Source organism: Chionomys nivalis, chromosome 4 (genome assembly GCF_950005125.1).
Source record: "Chionomys nivalis chromosome 4, mChiNiv1.1, whole genome shotgun sequence".
Classification (NCBI taxonomy): Eukaryota; Metazoa; Chordata; class Mammalia; order Rodentia; family Cricetidae; genus Chionomys; species Chionomys nivalis.
Window position 1 is genome coordinate 31396212 of NC_080089.1, and position 16886 is coordinate 31413097.

Sequence of the window (16886 nt, forward strand, 5' to 3'; positions counted from 1 at the left end):
CGTGACCACAGCATCACTTCTGTGGCTCCTGTGCTTTGGCGTTAGTGGTCTGGTCTAACCTTTTGCTTTGTAGATGGGGAAAGGCAGGTCCAGGGTACCTGGCTACCCTCTTTTCATAGGACACTTCTCAAAATAATAAAGAAAGAAAAGAAAACAAGACAATCCTCTTGAAAGATGTAATTTTTAATTAAAAAATAAAAGTTATCTTAACGTATCTGCATTTGCAGCTTCAGGGATGGCAACTTAATGAGGCAGGAAAACCAAGGCTCGTAAGGGTTTTATCACCTGACCATCTTATAAAGGTACAAAGGCACACGTGTCTCCAAACAGGCAAGCAGGACTCAGAGATGCCCCTAGTAACTTGCAACTCCCTCCAACTCCTTTTTTTTTCTTTTTCTTTTCTTTCTTTGCCTGCCTTCAACAGTCTTCCCTACCCCACCCTCCAAAAAGAACCCCAAAACATTCCATTCTCTTAAAACTACAGAAATAAGCGCTGAGTTAGCAAGGAGCCTGGCCGGGCTTCCCAAGCGCTCCCACCTACCTCTCTCTGCGCCGCTGACCGGCTACCCAGAGGGAAGCGGGGAGGGAGAAGAGCAGCCCTCTCTGCAGGCCAGCCCAGCTTGTCATACTGACAGGCTGCTGTACTCAACCCCACAGCCTTCGCCCCAGCCTGGGCAAACAGCTCCAAGGTGCTAGCCCCTTGCTCAGGGGTATCTGTGGCTAACACAGCCTTGCAAGAAGGGCAAGACCCAAGGAAAACAAGTCTTCATCAAATGCTCAAGATGAAAATGCCACTGGGAGGAGGTGGCCAAATGGCGCTCCTTCACCCACGGGACTAGGCTTTAGCAGTCTTCTATCCTGAGTCTCCTTGCCTTCTCTCTCTTCCCTTTTCCCCAGTATCCCCCTTCCCCCAAAGAACTTCAGCTTAGCTTAATGGTGGGGGTTCAGAAGAAGCTTCTGGCAACTCCTGGGGCTGGTGAGGCGGCGCTTCTGCTACCTCTAGGGGGACATGGCATGCTTTGGGCTCCTGGGTATCACAGGGCTCCTTGTGTCCCTGCAAGGACTCCAGGTGCTCTTGGCTCTGGGCCTGGCTGTTCATCTTCTCTTCAGCCTCAATCTCCTCTGATGTGGGAATAGAGTTCTTCTTGGGACGCCCCTTAGGTTTTGTGGGTGCTTCTTGTCCACCTTTAAGAACCTATGTGGGATAAAGGGAGAGAGAAATTACTGAATCTAAGAAATCCCTTCAGCCTGCACCTTCCTGGTCCTGGTTCATCCTCACACAGCATTGTACGGTCTCTCCCGCCAATAGCAAAGCCATAGGGTTTGACCACATGTATTTTAAGACCATCCCCTGAAGTCGGCTTCTTTCATGTTCAGTAGACGTTTAGACCGCATTATATACTTTGGCATTTAATACCCCAATCATAGACACAGAAAAAAGTCACCTTATTTGGTGAGGAAAGCAATTAAACTTCAAATGGTAATGTGATAACTATCGAAGTGATAGATCTGTAGAGCAAGAGAATAAACTCATTTTGTGTGAAGATGGAGCCTGGACAATCTGACGATTCAAGCTAAAAGCTTTAAAACATGAACCCCTCTAAAAAAGAAATTCCTCTGGATAAATTCTCAACGCTCACCCATGTCTATAAAAAGGTTGATCTGAAAAATACAGTCAACCCAACATTGATTATAACAGCAAAAGTTAGAGTGGGTACCCTAAATATGAGATAATTACAGTCAATTCCAAAGAGAGGTTTCCGATAACCAAAACAATTATTATAGAGGAGAGGAGAGGCTTGAGAAACATTATAAATATATTTTTATTAAAAACAAGCCATAATACAGCATCGTTCAATTTTGAGAATAGACAGCTATATGCTGCCTTGTTTGCAGGATCAAGATCATGAACAACATTTCATTTCTTTATATTATGCTATTTTCTAAATTTCTACCAAGGATCATTCATTAGAATTTCTGTTATTAGAAGAAAAGATGTTAAAAATATATCCTCCTGTCTTGTGGAAAGAGATAGTTGGCTACCATAGAAAGAAATGAAACCACTAAATTCCAGCCACTTCCCAGCTTTGTCTTTGGGAAACTCTTTTAGGAACCTCAGTCTCGGTTTCCTTGTCTGTAAAATGGGGTTCAGAGTACCTTCTACCACAGGGTGACTGGGAAGAACCCATTGTGTGCATGAGACACCAGGAAGGTGGCTGAATGGCAGCCTCTCCCTGGATTACATCTTTTGGAAGCCTACCTGCCCTGCTCTCCTGAGTCAATCACATGCTCTTCCCATGTGCCCTATGAGAACTTTCATAAAAGCACCACCTCTGCATGCATATTTGCCGGCCCCTCCCACTGGCTCCCAGCACGCAGCAGGCCTTTGACAGCTATTATGGACAGATCTTTGTCAATATACACTTCAGAAAGTTGAAGAAAGATGATAAAAAAAAAAAAAGCTCAGCATAGTGACATACACCTGTGATCCCAGAATTTGGGAGGTAGAGGCAAGTGGATCATCTCTGATTATATAACAAGTTCAAGGCGAGCTGAGCTACGTAAGATCCTATCTTAAAATACAAATAGAACTTAGGAGATGGGAGGTAGATATGAACAAAACATACAATACATACATACACATATATATGTATATTCTTAAAGATATATATGTATATATACATATATATATACATACACACACACACACACACACACACACACACATATATATATATATATATATATCTTCCATCATTCCTTCACTCCCAACAGCATTATAGGCTAAAGATGGAGCCCTCTACACATGGGCCTTTGGGGCCATTCTAGATCAAACTATAGAACATCTCTAATTAATCACTGTCTTCTCCATTTGCACAGAAGCACCTTAGGGGCAAATCTCTCCTGACACTTCAGCTGCCAGGACCTTTCTGTGTAGTCACTGGGTATTTATTGACCCTGTCTCTTTCTTCAAGGACAAAAGAGGACCTTCTAAATCTCTCCTGACACTTCAGCTGCCGGGATCTTTCTATGTAGTCACTGGGTATTTAACAACACTGTCTCTTTTTTTAAGGACAGAAGAGGACCTTCTTAGGCTAAACCTCAAGAATGAGTACAGCAACTCGCCAAACTTTAAGTTCTTATTAAAACAGCTTTAAGACATAATTTGCAAGCATGCTTCATGTATTTAAACTACCCAATTCAACAATGTTTAGTATAATTGCCAACTTGGACATCTATTGTTGCAAGGCAATTTTAGAGCATTTCTCTCATCCTCAACCTTATACCCATTAGCACCAAATCTCCACTCCCCACAACATCTTTGCCTTGTGCCTTGGCAATCAGTAGTCTTCGTGTTCCTTACAAATGAATCCGTTCTGGACAGTTCGTATAAACAGAATCATAACATGTTGTAGTGAAAATAATATTCACTTTATGTCTGTATCAAAGTTTGGTTACTACTACCTTTGGGCTCTGTGAATAATGCTGTTATTAACATGGGTGAACAAATATCCCTGCAAGTTTTTGCTTTGATCTCTTTCAGGTCTATACCCAGACATGTAATTGCTACATCATATGGCAACTCTATGATTAACATTCTAGGGACTTTTTCTAAAGTAGCTGCACCATTGTGCATTCCAACAAGCAATGTGTGTGGATTTCAAGTCTCTACCTCCTCACCAATGTCTGTCATTACGCCTTCCTGATTATAGCCATCCTCGCTAGTGTAAAGTGGGATCTCATTTGATTTGCATTTCCCTGATGTGAACAAGGCTGAGCAGCTTTTTGTGGGCTTATTGGCTATTTGTATATCTTTTCAAAATAAATTTTAAAATATAATTGCATCATTCCCCATTCCTTTCCTCCAACCATTCTCATGTATCCCTCCCCACATTGGTCTCCCACAAATTTATGGGCTTCTTTTCTTTTAATTGTTGATATACATTTTCTCTTAAGTATATAAGTACAGCTTTCTCAGTTGGTTTACTTCTTGTGTGTATACCATCTCAGGATTGACCATGTGGAATGGGAAAACCATTTGTACATATGTTTTGGAAGTAGGTCTGTCAAATTTTCTCCTTAGAATACATTGCAAGGGATGCTTTTTTAAAAAAAAAAAATTTAGATATGTGTCCCTTATCAGATAAAACATTTGAAAAATTTGTTCCCGTGCTAAGGGCTCTTTTTTTTTCACTTCTTCCTCTCTCTCTATTGTTCTCACTTTGTGACAGATCCTTCACAGTTCAAAAGTTTTCATTTTCATAAAATCCAGCTTAGTTTTTCTGTGTTGACTCTGCTTTTGTGTCTTATATCAGAAAGCCTTGTTCGATCCTAAGGCAAAAAATATTTACTTAGGTTTTCTTCTAAGGCTTTTACTGTTTTAGCTCTTATGTAGATCTGTGATCTGTTTTGAGTTAGTTTTCATGTACAAAGGCCAGGACAATATGTATTCTCAACAAACACCTCTTTCCAGCTGCAATTCTTCTTGGCTTATTTGAACCCGATTATATAGCTCCCATGGAGACACGAAGTAACCTTCAGCAAGGTGTAGACCTTAACAGAATTCACATCTGGAGACACGACACCCCTGTATTCCTTTTTGGGTAAGTCAGTATCTGATTTTGATGTCATCAGTGCTTTTGAAAGTGCCTGGCTGTGCCAGGACGGAACCTACATGTTGAAAGCAGCTCCACCGGGTATGAAAGGGGTTATACAAAAAGCAGTTGCCCCATGGAGTAATCAAGTTAGAAAAGGGCGGGTCTAAGGAAGCCACCTAATTGGCAAAGGAAAGCCCGGCAATTAGAGGACACCACCCACACAGCTTGGATTTACCCCACCTGGCTGCTTTCCGACAGCATGGAAAAACAGTCAAAACAATCAAACCATTTTCTACATGGAATAGAACATTCCAGTGCAAGCAGTAATTAGAAGACAACTACCCTCCTGGCTACTTTCCACATCGACCTCTGGCCCCTGCCTCCCAGCACACCTGAGACATGCAATTATCCCGCACCCACCCTGCGCCAGAACTGTGGACTGGCATGCACCCTGCAGCCCTCTCTGGGGGCTTCCTCACTGACTCCTAGAGACAGTCTGTTCCTTAGTCCAGACGGGCTAGGCAATCCATTGGACACGAGGTCACACACTTCTCTGTCTCTCACGAAAACACCTAGAACAAGGTACTTCACTAACTGTGTCTGTCGGCAGTCCTCCTCTGAACTCTAAATTGGGGCATGTGACTGTCCTGAAGCTGAGACTGTCAGGATGGGTCTATTGCTTTCTTCGTGAGGTACCTAGATGGGGTTCAGGCAGTCACCTCGGACAACAGAACAGGAGGCAGTGTAGAAGGGTGGATCTGCCTTCCTTCCTCTTCCAATCAAGAAAGAATTGACAGAAAGGGCTTTCAGGGTCAAAGTGAGCCACAGACAGAGCTGGCCTTGAACCTAAGACCCCTAATCACTCAAATCTAACAGGCTGACCAGCAATTGATTCTGCTTAATGTGCAATGAACACAAAGCACATACCAATATGTTTTGTTTTCTGTTCATCTGCATTTACCCAACAGATGCCAGGCTTATGAACTCAGAGTCTTGCTTCTCTCCCGCTTCCTCCCTCCAGCACAGTGGGGACCACAGATTCAGTGATGCCAGGATAAAATGTCTGGGTTCTCCTACGCCAGTCTCTCCCAGGGCATTACTCCTCGCATTACTATTGCCCCAGTCTGAAGACCCAAGGCCTCAAACTGTGTCCCAGTGCCAAACTCTGACCGGGGACCAACAACCCAGGACTCTCTCAACCAAAAGAGCAACTCGAGGGGCCCTGGAAGCCTTTGACTTTACTGATGGTGGTCTCCAAAGATTCAGGTTATCTGGAAACATGGATTTTGCAGATAACAAGCAATAATAATGGCAGCTAATATCCCTTGTCTGTATCTTGTTTGGCAAGCACTGTGCTATGTATTTTATAGATGTCACCTCAGTTTTAGCACCACTCTGAAGTAGATGTGAGGTTTTTACCAAGGAGGCACACAAGAACCTGTCCAGGCTCATACAGGTAACAACCGGTAACAGTCTCACTGAACTGTTGACGCTCTCGAGACAATGCAAAAGCTAGACCAAAAATAATTTTTTTTAAATTAAAAATAAATTTAAAAAAGCATGACAGAATAGTCCACCCACATTCTGGCGTGGGATTGGATCCTCTTTCAGAAGAAAGACCACTGAATAATAAGATGTTTCCAGGCAGATACAAATTATGAGGCGCCACAGAAATGGAATATAGGATAAGCACCCCATCTCATGTGCAAGATTGAATTTACTCAACCCGCTATAGGTTACAGATGCTGACCAGTCAAAACTCGTCAGAGATCCTATCTTGCTCTTGGCAGCTTTGTCCTTGGCAGCCTCAGGAGTGAGTCTGAGAATCAAATACTAATCTTTTTCCAGTTCCAATTAGGTTACTAGCCTTGAGACATCTTTATTACCCAATTATCTTTCTCTTCCCTCCTCAGTACCTGAAGAGATAGCCTTGAAAGAGTTTTTAGCCGGAAAATCTGTGAAGCAATCTAGAGCTCAACAATGCCTTGCTGTTCGGAGGGAGTCAGAACTCAACACTCACAATGGAATGCCAAGCCTTTGTAGCTCCCGCCATTTTGAAGGTTCTAAGCACCCCAAGCTTAGGTCTTCTGCCTGCAGTCCATCCCCAACCATCACTGGACACACATCCATTCAGCCACTGAAAACAGCTTGATGGCGTCTCTCCCACAAAGCCCTCCCTTCTCTCCCTCTCCTGCTTCTGAAGCCTGTCATCCCTTCCTCTCTGGTGCCCTGGTTACTTTGTGTAACTTAGTTTTCAGGTCTGTGGTCGTGACTTGACTTTTTAATATTTTTTTTTCTATTTTATGTGTTTTGATTAATATTTTAACTAGCATTCAAAGCATTAGATTTCACGAAGTATTTCCAATTATTTGTTTGTGATGGCCTTCCCCCTATTCTTCACATCCTCTGCTTCCCCTTGTACTCTTCACCCCATCTTTCCTGCCCCTTCACCTTTTTCTCCTCTCACGGTCCATTGGAGCTTCCTGACTCACACTCACAGCCGCCGTATGGAAACACAAAGGGTCACAGAACGTTCTTAAGGTTTCACGAGACAGATTCAGCTTGTCACTTTGTCTCTATTATTGGTTATAAATTAATTGGTCCATGTTATTGCTAACATGAACTACAAGCTCGGTTCTCTTCTCTCCTGAAGGGACCCGGAGTTTGGTTTGCCTAGAACGCTCTCTGAGGTTAAATCTGTAAAGTTACTTCCACTTTGATGTGTAGGGTTGAAAATCACCATCAACTACCCCAGCACTGTGCCAGCAGTACAGTGGCTGATGAAAAACAAGTGACGTCAGAGCCCAAGGCACACGCGTTGTCCCACGGGGGACTGGGCGGTGCTGGCCCAGAGGATTGGTTGTCAGTTCGTTATTCAAATGACTCACGAGAAGATTGCTGATAACCAATTTAAACAATACTCTGCTACTCAGGAGACATTGATTTCCATGATGAAGATTGATGAAGAAAGAGGTAGGTGGTGGAGCTTAAAAGGAAAAGAACCAAAGGGACGTGCCCCAAATGGGCAGGGAGGGGCATGCACGGGAATGCAGCCCAGTGCCTCTCACTCCCAAACTTGGTTCCTTCATAGAACAACAATCCCCCCCACACACCCCAGTTTCCACTGGAAGTTTCATGCGTGTAGAGCCTTATGGAATTTTTCGAATGATTCTGTTTATCTGAATTTCATGTTCCTGCACTTTCAACTTCCGTCTGCAGCTGGCTTCTTCGGAACTCTTTGGGGGCTCATCAACTCAAACGAAATAACCGGCCCTGGGTCATTCTGGCCTCCTTGCTGCTTCCTGGGCCTTCTTCCTCCAGCTTCATAACAAATTCCCTTGGGAGCGGGGCTTACAGTTTATTTACTGTCTTTCCCATGGTGACTGGGCCAGCATGGCTAGCAGAGGAGCAGCAACGTTTGGGTGTCACGTGTGTTCACAGCACGATGTCGAAGACAAAGTGTTCAGAGGTGGGACTTCAAGGTAGTGAGCATAGTGTGGGGGTTCTGGCCTCATGGTGGGTTCATAAACTCATAGGTCACTGGAAGGTGGGAACTGGTTGAAGGGAGCATGCTTTGCTATAACCTGGCCTGGCCCCAGCCCTGGCATGGGTCTCTGAAATCAGAATCCCCAGAGAGAGAAGGATTTATCTTGCTACCCAGGTGACTATGACCAGTTTTAAAGATTCCTACATGACCTGGCGGTGGTGGCACGTGCCTTTAATCCCAGCACTCAGGAGGCAGAGGCAGGCGGATCTCTGTGAGTTCGAGGCCATCCTGGTTTACAAGAGCTAGTTCCAGGACAGGAACCAAAAGCTATGGAGAAACCCTGTCTCGAAAATCCAAAAAAAAAAAAAAAAAAAAAAGAAAAAAAAAAGAAAAAAGAAAGAAAAAGAAAAAAAAAAGATTCCTGCATTTAGGGGCCTAGGTACAGAAACACATGTCTTTTTTATGACTGTCGCTACTTCTAGGAGGGGACAGAGTTCTTTGGAAGCACCAGCAGCTGGGATTCAGAAGAGCAGCTGAGAAGCTTGTAGGCTTTCTTCTTTGATTTCTAGGAAAACTGAAAAAAAGAATCTCTCTCTGGTTAAGGGATGAGGTCAAGCTCAGTCTCCCTCCCAGCCAACACGGTGGAAGACCTTCCTGTCTTAACAACCAAACTGCCACCAGTCCTCCCTGCCCCCCACAGCACAGGGTGGGGTTCTTCCCATAAGGATGGGCTTGGGGCTCGACTCCCTGTCCTCTCTTACCATCTTCTTCCATTTCATCCTGCGGTTCTGATACCAAGTCTTCACTTGCAGCTGAGTGAGTCCCAGAGACTGGGCCAAGTCCAACCTAGAAGGCACGAGACACAAAGGAAGCATGAGGGAGAGAAGAGGGAACAAGAGAGGAGGGGTCATACTGGCTAGCCCCAGACACTGGCTTCTGAATCTCAGACATCTGAGCCTTCAGTCTTCACCCTGATCCTCTGTAAACCATGGATTCTGATCCCCAAACACGGGCAATAAAAAATAAAGCTATACTTCTGTGGGAATTCCATGCATCAATCCAGATCCATCTCTGACAAGCCCCCCAGCTCCCATGACCCCTCATATTCAGCAGTCCCCCAATGGACCATGTTGTTAGCTCTCTTCAGAGAACACATTACTTCAGCCTCCCAGCTCAAGATCAAGTCTTTCACTATATGTTCACAGAAGTACCTACTACAACACTGCTAAATCCAGAAGCAGGGTTCAGAGATATTTTTGCATTGCCATGAGTATATGGTTAAACGTGTGCATGTTTGGGTGTGATGTGTGGACACCTGAAGGCGATGTCAGGCTTCCTCTTCCATCACACTCCTTGCTTTATTGAGACAGTGTACCTTGCTGAACCCAGAGTTCTCCCATTGCCCTGAGCACCCCCTGTTTCTTCCTACTAAATTCTGGAATTATAGGGAACAGTTGCATCTGTCTGACTTTGATGTGGGTTCTGGGACTCTGGACTTGTCCTCACACCTGTGAAGCAAGTGGCTCATCGCCTGAGCCATCTCTTTAGCCCCAGGAACTTACTAGAGCTGTCCTAAATTGTTACAACGATTGGAACAGAACGCCATAAAGAGTCCAAGCATCAAACCCAGAGTCCCTCCTGCCTTCTACGCTCATCGTGTCCCTGCTTCTCTCTGTGGCCTTTGGAAAGGCCCCAACAGCAAAGTCATTGCCATAGAGTGTGCAGTGGGAGGTAATCCCAACAGCACAGCAACTGTTCCCAGAGCACGACAGCATCCCAGACACACACTAAGCCCCTGCCCAGTGCTATCAACTTATTATTCTGAAGTGGGTGTGGTTATTCCCATTTTACAGGTAAAAGATTTAAAGCTTAGAGAGAGATTAGAATTTCTCAACAAAACCAAACTCTTCCTGATACTTGACTTTCTTTTAAATAAAGTTTATCAGAACACAGATAAGTTTGTTTACTTTCATATTGCTCATGGCTACCTCTGTGCTCCATCAGAAGACTTGATCGATGCTGTGCAGACCATGTGTCCCCAAAAGCCTGAAATAAACAGTCTTCTGGCTCTGTTTTTACTGACTTCTGGATCCTGGAGTGAGAGCGAAATCCACCCCTGGCTGACTTGTATGCCACCTTCTGTGCTGGCCACCTTCTGTGAGGGCCATGTTCTATGTGAGGGCCATCTTCTGTATGAGGACCACCTTCTGTGTGAGGGCCACCTTCTGTGAGGACCACCTTCTATGTGAAGGCCACCTTCTGTGTGAGGGCCACCTTCTGTGGAGGCCACCTTCTGTGAGGACCACCTTCTATGTGAAGGCCACCTTCTGTGTGAGGCCCACCTTCTGTGTGAGGACCACCTTCTGTGAGGGCCACCTTCTATGAGGGCCACCTTCTGTGAGGGCCACCTTCTATGTGAAGGCCACCTTCTGTGTGAGGGGCACCTTCTGTGTGAGGGGCACCTTCTGTGTGAGGCCCACCTTCTGTGTGAGGACCACCTTCTGTGAGGGTCACCTTCTGTGTGAGGGGCACCTTCTGTGTGAGGAGCACCTTCTGTGTGAGGCCCACCTTCTGTGTGAGGACTACCTTCTGTGTGAGGCCCACCTTCTGTGAGGGCCACCTTCTGTGTGAGGGGCACCTTCTGGGTGAGGACCACCTTCTGTGAGGGTCACCTCCTGTGAGGATCACCTTCTGTGGGGACCACCTTCTCTGAGGGTTCACCTCACAACACTTCTCTACAAAGCAGAATTGCGAAGGGGACACAGAAATGCCACCACCTGAGGGCGCAGCCAGCATTCCCAGGGAGCACATGGAGGAAGGGACAATTAGTCAGGTTCCTACCCTTAGTTCTCAAGGCTGCAGCCAGGGACCTATGTGGTTCCCCGGGCACCATGCGGAGAGATGTGAGATCTGAGAGAACATGAGCCACCAGCCTGCAAGCTCCCTGGAGCACCAACCCTGCTCAGCGAAGCAGTTCAGACTTGTACATCAGCCTGAGCAGTGACCACTGCTGCTCGAAGGTTCCCAGGTTTCTGAGAATTGCCACTTGCAGACCTCGGGCTGCTATTTCTTGCAAGCCTGCACAGGCTCAAAAACCTAAGCCACAGGCAGTCCAGGTGTGCTGCCTCAGCTGCAGCTTTCCCTACCTGAGGAGATCTAGCATTGGCAGGAACTCTGACCCTGCTATCAGCCAACTCTTGGTGTTCACAGGCATGACTCCCAGGACCTCTGAATAGGGTATATTAATTAAGCCTCTAATAATAATTTTAAAAATTGAACCTGCCCTCAAAGGAATGCTGAGCCTGTCTTAAAACTACATCCACACATACCTACCTGGTCATCCCTACAGAGGGGCTACTGGCAGCTGAGTGTTTGACAACTGACAAAAGCACTAAGTTCCCAGTGCCAACAGCACTTAGCTCTTCCCATTAATGAAGTGCTATGCCCTAAGCAGTCATTCCTATGAACAGCAACCCAGGGGGATGCCACAGTTCTAGTCCTCTCGGGCTCCTGCAGGGTTCTCCTGAGCCTGGTTCACCTGAGGCCATCAGGTGCACTCGTCAGTGGAAGGTTCATAGTTCTGCCCCAGCATTAGCAAATGCTGTTAGCTCACTTGGGAAAAATGCATCCCTGACTCACACTGGCTGCGGAAACATCTCGCTGTCATCAGCTTTCTCTCGTTACCTGCCACCGCTACAAATTCTCACTTCCCTGCATATTCACTCAAATGGGTCACCTAGGAAACTGTGGAAACAAACACGAAGGAGGAGGGCAGGAGCTGTGGGAGGAGGGAGTGCTCATGGCTCCGGTCACGTAGGGAGGCAGGGAACATCGGAGAGGGAGGGAGGGCGGGTTGAGGCGTCAGCCTCAATGTCAGCCAGATGGTATCCTCCTCCCTAGGCAAGTGAATCACTTCTGTGTGGGTCACCTGAGAGATGCCGGGGCAAGTATCAGGAAGCCCCAACAGATTTATTAAGAACTAACATTTCTAAATGTTTTAAAGTTCTCTGACTTCTGAGCAATAAATCTAACTTTTCTTCCATCCTTTCTGAAGGCTCTTAGATACTCAACCCTACATCTAATAATGATGGCCGCTCTACCTGCTTACACATGAAGTTAGTAACTTGCTACCTGGGGAGCACATGGATTAATTCTCCAATCCACAGACCTGACTGACCAACTCGCAGTGTGAATGCTCAAGGCAAAGGTCACTTTCCCCAGTAATCCCAGCCTGCCCTGGCCTTTCAGCTTCTGTGAATAGCATCCTTGTTTCTTAGTGTCCCGCCTCATTCAGGAACCACAGGGTACTCAGCTTCCACCCTTCTCCCTCATCCAGGCTCAGTACTGTCCATTCCATTTTCAAGCATCCCCCTATCCTTTCTATTCCCAGTATGACATCCAGCAGCTATCCCTAGATTCTTTCAGAGCTGGCTTCTCTGCCCCACCAATTACCAGCCGTGGTGCTACCAAAGCTATGATCCTAAACCGTAAATCTGGCTCTTATGGAGCAGTGACTGCCTCAACTACAAAACCTTGCTCTTCAGCCAGGCACCTGAGGTCTTTCTTACCCTATTCACACCCATGCTTATAGTTCCTACAACGTGCCCAGGGAGACAAGAGTCTAAGCCTTTTAAGGGCATCCCCTCCTATGTAGGATGCTTTGTCTCTCCTGGAACCAAAGCTCTTCTTAAAGGTTTCCCTGCCACACTTAGCAATAGCTTTGGGTTTCTATGGCAGCATCAGCCACTGGTACCAGCTAGCTATGCTAGAGCAATTGCAGTTATTCTTCCCCCGTGGAGTCCTTCAAAGCAGGGCTCCATGTACCGCTTCCTGGAGCCCTGCCACCCCACTTTGCCAGAACCCAAGAGATCCTCAGCAAGCAGCTGATTGGGGAACCAGCAGACATTCTGCCGGAAGGGGGGATGTGCACTTCCATTTTGTTTCCTAAACAAGTCCTAAATAACTTCAGGCGTTCATTTACATTCACCCCTCCCCCGTTCTCTCACAGGACTGGGGTCAACTGAATAGACACGAAGTAGTTAGCAAAGGAAAAAATGATTTTTAAAAAGGCCTGGAAAAGTCCCCCAATAAATAGTCTATCCCTGAGCTTAACCATCTCAGGATGAGATAAGGCAGAAAGGCCAGAGATGCCTCTCAGCGTATTTTGTACTTGAGATACTAAAGACAGAGGGTGAGGAAAGCAAGGGTTACAATCACCCCCACATGAACTGCAAAGGGGTCTCAAGAGGAGACTTCGCTCCCGCTCCACAGCGATCTCTGCTTTCAGTCCTGCTAGGACACACTACGGAGTCAGAAACCTCCTCACCTGGACCAATCCTGGCCTCTCCCAGCCAAAGCCAGGCCAGCAAGCTGAGTCCCCTAGGTGTCAAGATGGTGAGGAAGGACTGAAGTCACAGCCCCGTGGCCAGGTCTAGACCCCCTGCACAAGATGCTAGAGGCTGGAGGCTTTAAACCCCCAGATAGCTTCCTGGCAGAGAGCCTGGGCAACTATTTGCCGAGCTTTCCCCTGATTGTTACACTGAAGAGGTTTGTCTAATGCATAGAAGAGACAGAGAAGAGATTGCATTCAGGTTCTGAGCACTAGATTTAGATGGCCACCTCTTCTAACCCGAAGTTGACATGACTTGAGCAAAGGAATAGAGTCTGGACCAAGAGTGGAAGCCAGAATGGAAAGTGCCCTTCGCGAATCCACACCCCACAAAGGGCAAACCGCTTCTCCAGGCTGGTACCTACAGAGAGTGCCTTCCTTACGCCCTCACCTGTCCGGAGTAGACAGGTATTTCTGTTTCTGAAATTTCTTCTCCAGGCCCATGAGCTGCAGCTCCGTGAAGATGGTGCGACTCCTGCGTGGTTTCTTCTGCCGCTGTGTGGGTTGTTCTGTCTCGGACTCGCTGCTGGCTAATGCCTCACCACCAGGGGGCTCGGTGGTGGCAGCCTCGGTGGCGACTGCATGGCGCGATAACACTGGGGTGATTCCTGGGCCGGTGGGAACCAGATGGGAGATGACTGTGGGTTGTCGGGTGATCACAGAGAGGAGGGGATACGCCCTTAAGGAAGGAGAGCCTGGAAAACAAAGAATCATGTCACCACGGGGCAGAGCAGAGGAGAGACCCGAGACGAGGGATCCCAAGAGAACTCCTTGCTAAGACCTGCATGAATGTAGGGCCTCTAGATCATCAGAAGGTTCCAGCAGAGCAAGCAAAATGAAGAGAAAAGCAACTCAAGGCCCTGAACTGCAGGGTGGGCCAACTATATGAAGCCTTGCTCCAGCTTGGTGAGGGAGGCCATTTGTGCCCCACTTAGCCAAGAAAGGTTCTTGTAAGTCCTTTCATTTAAATAACTCCCTTTCCCACTGTGAACACCTAAATTCTGGTTTCAGGGATATAGATCAATGGAAACGTGCAAATAAAAAGCAGTAGCCAAGAGGCTAGAAACATGTACTTCTAAATTCCAGTAACAGACCTATAATAAGCAAATTTCCTAAACAAACAAACCAAAAACTTCTATGGTCATGATCAGCTTATAAAATCACAGAGTCAAAATCTCTGTGCCTTGACTCATAACGACATCAGAGCAGGGGGATGCTTAATGATTACCCTGCTCAACGCCCTCATGTCAGGGCAAACTGGTCTAGAACAGTTAAGTGGCTTGCCTAAGACAACATAACCAGGAAAAGCAGATCGAGAAGTCAAACCACAGTCTTCTGGCTTCAGGTCCAGGGCTCTTAGCATCAGGTCATGAATCACGCGTTTACAAGGGGGAACCAACAGATACTCAACTCACATAAAAACTTGGCTCCATTAGGACTAGTTAGCAGCAGCACTGTAGAAGGAGGGGTCCCAGACCGGAACTTTCTGGGGTTAACAATGTCTGCCACAGGCAGGTGGTGGGTGCAAGGGTTTAGAGACATGTGTACTGGTTTGACACTGCTTCTTAGGGATTTCAAAGCAAAAGTGCTTTTTTGCAGCTAGCAATCTAAGTCTATAAAGCACACATGACAGTGCCCGCTTTACTCTCCCCGTTTAATAGGACGAGTTCTAAAGCGTCTGGACTATCGCCTATGAATCTCAGTTTGTCTCCCTGACCTGTTTCATCATCTAGAGAATCGGAGTAGCTAACTTCAGAGAGTTCTTCAGTTCTGACATACTGATGCCACCCAAGAATCTCTCATGCCACATTCGACAACTGATGGAAACAGAGAAGACTGGGGTTTGCCCTTTGAACCTCAGTGCATCCCTGCCGGCAGCCACAGGGGCAGAGCAAGTGAGAGTCAACCAACATTCACACTAGTCCTGGGCTGAAACCAGCTACATCACAGAAGCCCCCGGGTGCTGCTGTGAACCGGCTCTCCTCTGGCTTGGCATGGCTCTTTGTATTCATTCCTGTGCCTGTGTTCTGGACGCCAGGCCGAGTCATTAAAACAGATAACTGTTCTTGTTCTTTGAGTATGCTCTAGCGAAGCCCGGCAGAAACCGCAAGGCTGTTAAGTAACAATAAATCACCCAGTGCAACAACTTTTACGAACCCTAAAGCCAACTCCAACACTTGAGGTTTTGTGTTGTGGATTCGTTTTAAGAAAAAAAGTAAAAATCAGGGCTGGAACAGTGGCTCAGTGGGTAAGAACACTTTTGTTCTTCCTGAGGGCCTGAGTTTGGTTCCCAGCACCTTTGACAGGCAGAACACACCTGTCTGTCACTCTAGTTCCAGGGGATCCTAGGCCTCTGGCCTCACTTGCACACACTCACACACTGATATATGAAAATAATAAATGTTAATTTAAGAAAAAAATCATCTAGAAATAGTACTTTATGGAAAGAAAACCAAGATCCTGGAAGCAGATATTTGATGTCTCAGCACACACCAGAAACAACTCTACATAAAAAAAGTGTCTGGAAGCTTCTGCAAAGACAAATGTTTCTCATCTCAAATCACTTTCTATACTTTCTTTCATACTTTATTCCTTCTTTGTGAAGCAAGTTTCAGATTTAGGGATTCAAGAGTTTACCAGCTAGGAAATGGAAAATATATACTTTCAAGTCTAGGTTTTTATTACTGATCTCATTTGTAAAGGAGTTGACCTTTTTTTTTTTTTCGATAAAGTGGCATTATATGTTGTGTTGGCAAAGACGTGGAATAGCAGGTACCAATATACTGTTGCTGGGAATACAAAAGAGGAAAAAGCATTTTACAGTCCCATCATCAATATCTACCAAGTCACTAACAGAAAACTCCATATGAGGGCTGGAGAGATGGCTCAGTGGCTAAGAGCACTGCCTGCTCTTCCAAAGGTCCTGAGTTCAATTCCCAGCAACCACATGGTGGCTCACAACCATCTGAAATGCGATCTGATGCCCTCTTCTGGCCTGCAGGCAGACACACAGACAGAATATTGTACACATAATAAATAAATAAAATATTTTTTTAAAAAAGAAAACTCCATATGAGTTCTCCTGTCCAAGTTGTGAGTGCCAACACCTCCACTAGTAGTGGAAAGGGGACACAATCCACAGACCTATTGACAGGACAATGAACTTGGTTCTGTTTGTAGTGTGGGCCATCTGTATAATCTGATAAATACATAGAGGGATGGATAAACTAATTATCCAAATGCATTATTAAGTGAGAAAGATATAGTGTAAAATTTGTGTGATCAGAAAAGCTGTGTGACCACTGTTACAAATGCATTGTTTTTGAAAACCGAAAAGCAATTTCCCTCATGAATAACAATAGCAACCTCCATGGGAAAGGAGGAAGTAAAATAGAACAGGAAGGAATTGACT

The 16886-nt window shown here is 45.9% G+C and overlaps 1 protein-coding gene across 1 annotated transcript in view; it reads right to left on the bottom strand.

The window, feature by feature from the left end:
• Window positions 1–238: 238 nt before the first annotated feature.
• Window positions 239–16886, bottom strand: part of Barx2 (BARX homeobox 2) — a 67888-nt gene continuing 51240 nt past the window's right edge. The window contains exons 2-4 of the mRNA XM_057768333.1: window positions 13866–14169; window positions 8847–8931; window positions 239–1195 (exon numbers count right to left, since the gene is read on the bottom strand). Coding sequence (XP_057624316.1) covers window positions 926–1195; window positions 8847–8931; window positions 13866–14169 — 659 coding nt within the window. The 3' untranslated portion in view covers window positions 239–925. The remainder of the gene's footprint in view (window positions 1196–8846; window positions 8932–13865; window positions 14170–16886) is intronic.